The 10,062-nt window shown below is 34.1% G+C and overlaps 1 protein-coding gene across 1 annotated transcript in view; it reads left to right on the top strand.

Annotated features, from left to right (window-relative positions):
* Positions 1 to 10,062, top strand: part of adgrd2 (adhesion G protein-coupled receptor D2) — a 36,087-nt gene that overhangs the window by 3,623 nt on the left and 22,402 nt on the right. Inside the window, 9 exon segments of the mRNA XM_056464583.1 lie at positions 1 to 152; positions 1,496 to 2,146; positions 3,069 to 3,197; positions 3,497 to 3,582; positions 4,196 to 4,474; positions 5,304 to 5,415; positions 7,581 to 7,676; positions 7,679 to 7,705; positions 9,542 to 9,650. The exon segment at positions 1 to 152 is cut by the window's left edge and continues 91 nt beyond it. Of these exon segments, the coding sequence (XP_056320558.1) occupies positions 1 to 152; positions 1,496 to 2,146; positions 3,069 to 3,197; positions 3,497 to 3,582; positions 4,196 to 4,474; positions 5,304 to 5,415; positions 7,581 to 7,676; positions 7,679 to 7,705; positions 9,542 to 9,650 (1,641 nt within the window).

Here is a 10,062-nt window from a genome sequence, read left to right as displayed (position 1 = left end):
CCGCGGTCAGTCGAGCACCCTCACGACTGCTGGAGTGAAAGAGGATGAGGATGGAGCCCAGGAGTTACTCAATAAATCCAACCTGAAGGGCCCCGTTTGGTTCCAATCTAGCAAAAGACAACATCCCACAACCCTTCTGGAGCGTTTTGAAAGTATGATTTCTAAAACTGCTGCTCTGGTCACTTTGTGTCAAATCAACCATAGTTTAAAAAGTTATATATAGTTTTGGCTGTTTCGAAGAACTACTTCATGAAGCTTCGAAACCTTTACGAATATTTTGTTTCGAATCAGTGGTGAGGAGTGTGTATCAAAATTGAAAGTCATATGATTTCAGTAAACGAGGCTTTGTTACTTCATTACTGATTCGAATCGCTTCGAAAAATAGCAATATTTATTAATAAGTCAGTTCTAATGGATGTTTCTGTTGCATTTACATGGTTGAGACCCCAAGAGTCTCCACCAGAGTGGTGTTTTCATTAACGATTTCGAAACAGTGAATCCTTTTGTGAAGTGTTCAATTTTATTCAAAGCTATGAACAGTTCTGTGTTCCCCATCACTATAGTTAAATACAGTACTGTATACAAGCAAGCTATAGGAATTTTTTTTTTTAATTAAAGGGTTTGTTCACCCAAAAATGACAAATTTAGTCACTATTTACTCATTTTCAGGTGGTTTCAAATTTTTGAAGAGATAATAAATTAATTTTATAGTTCAAATAAAAATACTATAATTTAGAACAAAAGGTGCCAAGTACTCAGACATTTTGATATTCAGTTTTTAGATAATAGCACTGCAGTAGAATTAAGTACGTGGTGAAATAAATACAAAATCACAACAAATTTCAAATAAACATGACCAGATAAAAATGACAAATGGCAGCAATTTTAGACAAAATGGTAGATCCTTTTTAATCCGTTACAGAGATATGGAGATCTCAAAGTGGCTGTCCATGAGTAAATTGTTAAATTGCACAGATTTTCACTGGTTAAAAACTAAATACAGATTACTTTGCATACAGATGAAACATAATGTTGATATTAATTAACTTATTAAGATTAATGTCTGAATCACAAATAATGCTAAAATCTTGTTTGTGCTAAAACAATTGAAAACACGTTAGCGTTCTAAATGCAAAAACAATTGTCTACATGACTGTAAGTCAAGAATTATTAACAATAACTAAAGTTCAGGTTCGTAAGCTTTTCTCATGATATGCCATTTTTATGAATCATTTTCAAACGCAGTTGTTTTGTTCCCAGTAATTTGGCTAATTTTAACTCCCTCTGCAAACTATACTAACTTCTACTCAGCGAATATTAATATTTATGTTTACATTTTGTGTGAGAGAGAAAAAAGGCCTTGGTACTTTTTCTAGTTATTTGGTTGATTTGACCTGAAAAGATCGTTGTACAGATCTGTCTGTCTTGCCTTTGTCTATCTTTTTTTAAAGTTGTAAAAAGCATAATATAAGTCAAAATGTCTGATTCTTCGCAGAAACTGTCTTGTCAGGTTTATCCTTCAAGTCCAAGGAAGGCTTTGCGCGCGTAAACGCGACTTTCCCGCCATTATCGGCGGCGAGCGTTTGCGTGCGCGTGCAGTGGGACGCGCGTCACGAGAACGTGTCCACGGTGTTCTCATACGCAGCGCCGGTTTTCATCAACGAATTTCAGCTGAGAGGACAAATCGACGAGTCCAGTCGAGGTCAAACCGACAGAAAGGTCCGCCTGGCGCTCCTCATTCAAGGGCAACACCATCCGTACAAAGCCGAGCTGCCGGTCGACGGAAACTGGCACCATGTTTGCGTCACGTGGCGCTCGAGCGATGGATTCTGGGCCATTTATGTGGACGGAAAAACGGGGGATTCCGGCAAACGGGACTCCCTACAAAAGGCAAAGGACATACACGGGGAAGGGATATTTATATTGGGACAGGACCAGGACACTTTTGGTGGGACTTTAACGGAGCCTTTTGTCGGAAACCTGACTGATCTGAGCGTTTGGAGTGAAGCGCTGGAGCTGGAACAGGTGCACGCGCTGAACACGTGCTCGCCGCTGACCAATCACAGAGCCGTATTTAGATGGCGGGACTGGAACCTCAGCGTCCATCAGTCTGTCCAGAATGTGTCTGCAACACTCAGCTGTCCAGGTTGGTTTAACGACATCTGTTTGAAAAAAAAAAAAAAATAAATAAATATATTTTTAATAAATAATAAATAAATATATCAGAAGTTTTAATATAGATTAGCACTGTCGCCTCTCGAGTCCGGCTGGGTCTGGTGCTTGCCCCGCCCTAAAGACATTCCATGTGACCAGAAGTGATGGAAAGTCATTTTAAGGTTATGATATTTAATTAAATATTCTGAGGGCAAATTTATTTTTACAAAATATTGAATAGGTCTGTCACAATGATCAATATATGGACGTATCACACAACACATGGACATGAGCTCAATAAATTTTGGTGATGCAATATATATCGCCCAAACATAAAAACCTATTTTAGTAACATTTTAACTTATTGTGCAACATCTCTATCTCTATTGGAGGTGTCAGTATGGTTAATTAAACACTAAATTATTTACTATAATAAATTACTATAGTATATTTTCATATGGGTGTCTGACAGATGAAAATAGGTCTGGTAGCAGATAGCACAGCCTCTGTTACTCTTTACCTTGTTAACATTTATTATTGTTTATTTAGGATCTGCATTTTCTCATTCTGATTCCAATGCCTGATTATTAAACTGTTAAAATGAGTATAATTAAATGAAATATTCTTAAGAATAAAATATTGTGTGTTCTTTGTAAGAGTGTACTTGCATTGTGATGATACTATACTGTCATTCTGGCATTATATAATGAGTAAGTTGGTCTTAAACAGACAGTAATTTCATTTATCACAATATATTAAGGTGCAAAATATCGTACGACAAAAAATAGATATCGTGACAGGCCTAATAATGAAGTTCACAGATGCATTGATTATACCAAGCACTATATACATATACAAATAAGAGTACATTTTGAGTTTGCGTGTGGTTTTGCTAATGTGTTTTGTTTTGTCAGTGTCCCCGAAGGCGGCGCAGAGACAGCAGGAGGAGTGTGAGGTTCTGACTGGCTGGTCTGCTGCTCGCCTTCAGTACAGCAGTGCCGTCTGCACACACACTTTCCCTTTCATCTGCAGGATCAGCACAGGTGTGTGCCTCTGTGTGTGTGTGAGTGAGAGAGAGAGAGAGTCGATATGGGATTACTCACCCAAAAATGATATTGTTCAGTAGGACATAAATAAAGATTTTAGCTGAATTTGTGGTGCATGGTGATACAAGTAATGCAAGATTAAAATTAAAAGTATCTCTTACTGTAAAATGTTACCAAAAAAAAGCACTTCAATGACCTGAGTGCGAATAAATTAAGTGTACATTTTCAATTTTGGGTGAATTATCCCTTTAATACCTGTATGTGCAGTTGTGAATGTGTTTATGTCTGGTTCACAGAGCACTATCTGAAGATGAAGGAGCTGAGAGAGTCTCTGAGGTCCAACCCAAGTCCCTTCATGCAGAGTCTCATGCAGTACGGCATGGTAGGAGCTGTTTACCATTAATATTGCGCACCCAATTTCATCAGACAATCATAACAGATAACCAGAAACAGTTACAGTAAGGTGATTAATGAAAATCATTAGTAATACTAATGTAAAATGGTAACATTTTATAATGTGGTTCCATTAGTAAACATTTATCATGCTAGAGTTCCTTTTCTGCACATTTTGTCTATTAATAGTTCTTATTTTATCACTTTAAAAGTCTTTTTTTTCATATCTAAAGATGTGGGGATCACAGTGTGGTGCATTAATAATGAGGATTCATTTTCCTATAACTTAGTCCCTTTATTTATTCAAGAGGGGTCGCCACAGTGGAATGAACCACCAACTATTCCAGCATATGTTTGACACAGTGGATTCCCTTCCAAACACCCACACACACACACAAACACACACATACACTACGGCCAATTTAGCTTATTCAATTCCCCCATAGTGCATGTGTAACTGGAGCACCCGGAGGAAACCCACGCACAGAAATGTCAACTGACCCAACCGGGACTCGAACCAGTGACCTTCTTGCTGTAAAGCCACAGTACTAACCACTGAGCCACTGTGCCACCCTAAAGAAACTCTGAATGTGTTTTCTCAGACGGCGGAGGATGTGCTCTCTGATGCGGCGGATGGTCAGAGCTGGGCGTCGGTGTCTCGTCTGCTGAACGTGTCTGAGCAGGTGATGTTGAAGGAGCAGAAACCGCTGGAGGACAGAGATATGGTTTCTCTTCTACACGTTCTCTCTCGAGCCGCAGATCTGCCCATCACTGCTAACCACAGCCGAGCAGACGCAGAAACACTCGGACAGAGCTTCATCACCATCGCTGATTCACTCCTCAGCCAGGACGACCACAGAAAATGGCAAAGCATCAAAGAGGTGCGAAACATTCAGCTTATGAGAAGTCATCATAGTTGAGTGAACTTAGTGTTTAGACACAGTTGTGTAGCAGCAGTGTGTGATTATAGCCAGCCTCTAATGGTAAACATTAAGTCTTATAAAAAACAGTCTGCAGAAACACTTTGATTGACATTCTCTATTAGCACGTGTCATCAGAGGGGGGAAAGCCCCACCCACTAGTGCCCATCTGTCCCTCATTAGCATAAACAGCCCTGAGTGAGAAGCAGCTGTCCACCATTAGTTTTCAGACTGGCTATATTCACACTAGTGTTGTCACGATCCTGGAATTTGGTACCAATCAGTACTGAAATTTTCCCGCTAACATTTGAGCGCGTTCATAAACAGCATTGATTTGCCATTGTGTTCATGTGCTCAACAGAAATGACTGTGATTGGCCGTGAAGGTCATCAGTTCACCGAACTCACCGCTGTTTACTCAGTGTAACCACAGATACAGGGTCTGTTTATATTCTGACATAGGAGCAATCTGCTGATGAATCGACTGATCTTCACAGCTTTAAAACACTCCAGTGTCCCTGTATCTGTGTTACACTCAGTAAACAGCGATGAGTTCGGTGAACTAATGACCTTCACGGCCAATCACAGTCATTTCTGTTGAGCATGTGAACACAATGGCCAATCAGCTCTGTTTAAGAACGCACTCAGATGTTAGCGGGAAATAGATGTTTTTAAAACTTCACTTATTCACACACTGCTACCACACAACTGTGTTTAAACCCTTTATAAACGTGATTTTTACATAGTAGATGCACTTTAAAAGAAATCTTTTATCTTATGTGTTGTTGTAGGTGGTCAAGGGCCCGATGGCTGTCGTTCAGACGGTAGAGCGTATGGGGATCAACCTGAACTCTCTGCTGACGGATGACACAGACAGTGTGCAGATCCACAGCCACAATATCAGTGAGTTACACATGCTAAGGAAAGCAGATCCAGGCTCACAGACATCTGAGAGACACTTTACAATAGGGTGGTTTTAGATATGTTAGTTATTGTATTTACTAACATGAACAAACATCTATTACAGTATTTATTCAAATTTGTTAATGTTAGTTAATGAAAATTAAGTTAATTTACAGTGCATTAATGTTAACAAACATTCTTTTGGATTTTGATAAGGCATTAGATTAAGATTAAGAAATGCTGTTCATTGTATGTTAATAAATACATGAACTAATGAAACCTTATTGTAATAATTATTACTGCATATTTGGATTTTACATTTAAAGTATATGTCATATATGCAAGATGTATTTAGAAATATTGCAAATATGGCCACTTCCATATATATTTTTCCCAACCATTGGAATTACATATATGCACATGTTTAAAAATGTCAGCTTTAATTTTATAAATGTGTTCATACATATAATTATATCTAATGTATTTTAACATATATGTACATATTTGTCATTTTAATAGTTGGAAAAAATCTATAATGTCTACATGTAAGATTATTATTATTATTATTATTATTATTATTATATAATGTCTATATGTATTATTATTATTATTATTATTATTATTATATAATGTCTATATGTAATATTATTAGTATTATTATATAATGTCTATATGTAGCATTATTATAATTATTAGTATTATTATATAATGTCTATATGTAATATTATAATTATTATTATTATTATATAATGTCTATATGTAGCATTATTATAATTATTAGTATTATATAATGTCTATATGTAATATTATTATAATTATTATTATTATTATATAATTTCTATATGTAATATTATTATTATTATTATTATTATATAATGTCTATATGAAATATTATTATTATTATTATTATTATTATATAATGTCTATATGTAATATTATTATTATTATTATTATTATTATTATATAATGTCTAAATGTATTATTATTATTATATAATGTCTATATGTAATATTATTATTAGTATTATTATATAATGTCTATATGTATTATTATTATTATTATATAATGTCTATATGTAATATTATTATTATTATCATTATTATTATTATTATATAATTTCTATATGTATTATTATTATTATTATTATTATTATTATTATTATTATATAATGTCTATATGTAATATTATTATTATTATTATTATTATTATTATTATTATTATATAATATCTATATAAAATATTATTATTATTATATAATATCTATATGTAATATTATTATTATTATTATTATTATTATATAATGTCTAAATGTATTATTACTATTATTATATAATGTCTATATGTAATATTATTATTAGTATTATTATATAATGTCTATATGTATTATTATTATTAATATTATATAATGTCTATATGTAATATTATTATTATTATTATTATTATTATTATTATTATTATTATCAGTATTATTATATAATTTCTATATGTAATATTATTATTATTATTATTATTAATATATAATATCTATATGAAATATTATTATTATTTTTATTATTATATAATGTCTATTTGTAATATTATTATTATTATTATTATTATTATTATATAATGTCTATATGTAATATTATTAGTATTATTATATAATGTCTAAATGTATTATTATTATTATTATTATTATTATTATATAATGTCTATATGTAATATTATTAGTATTATTATATAATTTCTATATGTATGTATTATTATTATTATTATATAATGTCTATATGTAATATTATTATTATTATCATTATTATTATTATATAATTTCTATATGTATTATTATTATTATTATTATATAATGTCTATATGTATTATTATTATTATTATTATTATTATTAATATATTATATCTATATGAAATATTATTATTATTATTATTATTATTATTATTAATATATTATATCTATATGAAATATTATTATTATTATTATTATTATTATTATTATTATCATCATTATATAATGTCTATATGTAATAGTATTTGTCTTTTTTGCAATATTTCAGAAGATTCGTTGCATACTTGTATATATGAAATGTATGTCATATATGTAATTGACATATATTTCCATGTATCAGATTTGATCAGATGTTGAAAATCCCACTCTTGTGCTCCTGTTTTCCCAGAGCTGCAGGTCCAGCAGAAGCTTCTGTCTGAGGATCCGCACGTCTCTGCGTTCTGTGGCTCAGATGTGGGAACTCGAGACTGCATCTCTGTGCCTGCTAAAACATGAAGGAGCTCCGCAACAATGGTACAGAGATGCGTTACTAATCACAAGTTACGTCTTGATGGATTTACCTTAAGAAATGTACAAAATATTTTCATTGAACGTGTTTTTTACTTAATATTCGAATGATTTGTGGCATAAAAGTGATCCGATGTATTGTTGGCTGTTCCTACAAATATACATGCAACATAAGACTGGTCATGCAACAAACGTGTGCTCCAGGACCACATATGAAGAAAGCAGCAGTGGCAGTGGCTTTTTTTTTCTGAAGGCAGCAGTGGCAGCGTGCTGATTTTTTTTTATTGACAAATTGAGTTAATGTGTTTAATCTATCAGTCAAATTATCACTGCAAAACTGTACCACCTGTATCTGTTACACAAGCTTTAAAGTCATTGTGAACCAGGGATTGCTGAGAATTTCATTTCAGTATGTTGATGTACTTCCATCTGAAACTGAATATTGAGTAGGGGGTGGGGCTTTCTTTTTGCCTGTCATTCCCTCATTGCAAACTAACAGTAATAGGGGTGTGGCTATGAATATTGTGGCTGGAGTGTCGAACTGACATCATCAGATAAGTAGCCAATCCAAACACAGAAGCAGATGCTCAGACTGAAGATTACCAAAACAAACATTGATTTTCAGTGGATTAACTTGCACAGATGAATTGTTCCACCTAAAGGATAACCATAGATATTTACATTAGATGTCGCCTATGCTATTGTTGTCTAATAGAAGGAATGCGTCAATAGAGCCGCCAATTTAGTACAGGGTAGTGCTCCTTTGAAATGAATGTGGGACCAAGGTACAGTGGAGGACTGGCCATCCAGAGCCAGAGATATATACACATATATCTATGATTGGGAGTTTTCCCGGTGGTCAGCATGCACATTTTTTTTAATTATGGAAATTATCATTTTAAATCCCTTTTCTACATCGATGGATAAGTGATCGCACGGGCATTGTCGACAAAGAGTGTGTGTTTGTGTGCATAGAAATGTATTCTCTTCCCTACCTGTTAAATTTGATCTCATCTGTGTCCTGAAACACACCTCCTCTCCTGCTTTCACTTCTCATTCTAACGGAGGGAGCAATTCGTTTGTGAATGAATCTCCGTTATGAACCACTTGTTCACTTAGCCCACAATAATATAAGATTCTAGCAACGAAGCGTTTTGTTGTCATATTTAATTTACATTGTTTGCTTATCTTATTTAACAAAACTAGCAGAAGCCTGGTATTTGGTGCGAGTTGGTGCTACATTGCCTCATGGTCAGTGCAGTTAGAGACTGTATTATCAATAATGTTACTTGTTGAGCACAAAAGTTCACAACATACAAAATCATAAAAAACTAAATCTTACCTATGAGATGTTCTGCCTTTATGCTTTGTTTTCTTTGTTTGCTTGTTACTACACCTGTACACAGCGCTAAAAGTCTAGCATCTTCACATTGGCTTTAGTCTTTACTAGTGCGGTTGAATGAGTTTTGTCCTGGGAGCACTGTACTAATATGGCGGCGCTATTGACGCATGCTCAGGGTCTGTATGCGATATCTAGTGTATATATATCTATGAAGAATAACAATATGCTCTAGCAAAATAAACACTCAATTTGGATTTTACACAGACTTTGTATGTTACAGTCCCCCCCCCCATCCCCAAGGGACATTTGCAAAAATAAAAAATAATAATAATAATGAAGACTTTCGTATGCCTACTTTTTATTTACATGCTTTTATTTTTGCAAATGTCTCATAGGGGCTCCGTAGGATTTTGATTAAATAAACTAAACAAACTTGTCATTTTGTTTTCATTGTCCGCATTCACAAGTAAACTTTCTTTCCTTCATTTTTGCCTGTTTAGACTTCAGAAAGGTGACTGTCCTGAACACGTGGTTCAGCTCAGTGAAGTGTCTCTCAGAGAAGGAGGAGAACATCAGCCTTTCTCCAATAGTCACTGATGGCTCTCAGAGGTAATTCTACACCACCTGACAAAAGTCTTGTTGTGGATCTCAGTTGTAAGAGCAACAAATAATAACTCGACTTCTAGTTGATCATTTGGAAAAGTGTCAGAAGGTGGATTTCTCTGCTGAATCATCTGTTGATCTGCATCCCAATCATCACACATACTGCAGAAGACCTACTGGAATCCACATGGACTCAAGATTCTCACAGATATCAGTCAAGTTTGGTGAAGGAGAAATCATGGTTTGGGGTTACATTCAGTATGGGGGTGTGCGAGAGATCTGCAGAGTGGATGATCAACATCAACAGCCTGAGGTATCAAGACATTTGTGCTGCCCATTACATTACAAACCACAGGAGAGGGTGAATTCTCCAGCAGGATAGCGCTCCTTCTCATACTTCAGCCTCCACATCAAAGAT

Source organism: Danio aesculapii, chromosome 8 (assembly GCF_903798145.1).
Source record: "Danio aesculapii chromosome 8, fDanAes4.1, whole genome shotgun sequence".
In the NCBI taxonomy this organism is placed as follows: Eukaryota; Metazoa; Chordata; class Actinopteri; order Cypriniformes; family Danionidae; genus Danio; species Danio aesculapii.
This window is presented reverse-complemented; position numbering and strand designations above follow the sequence as displayed.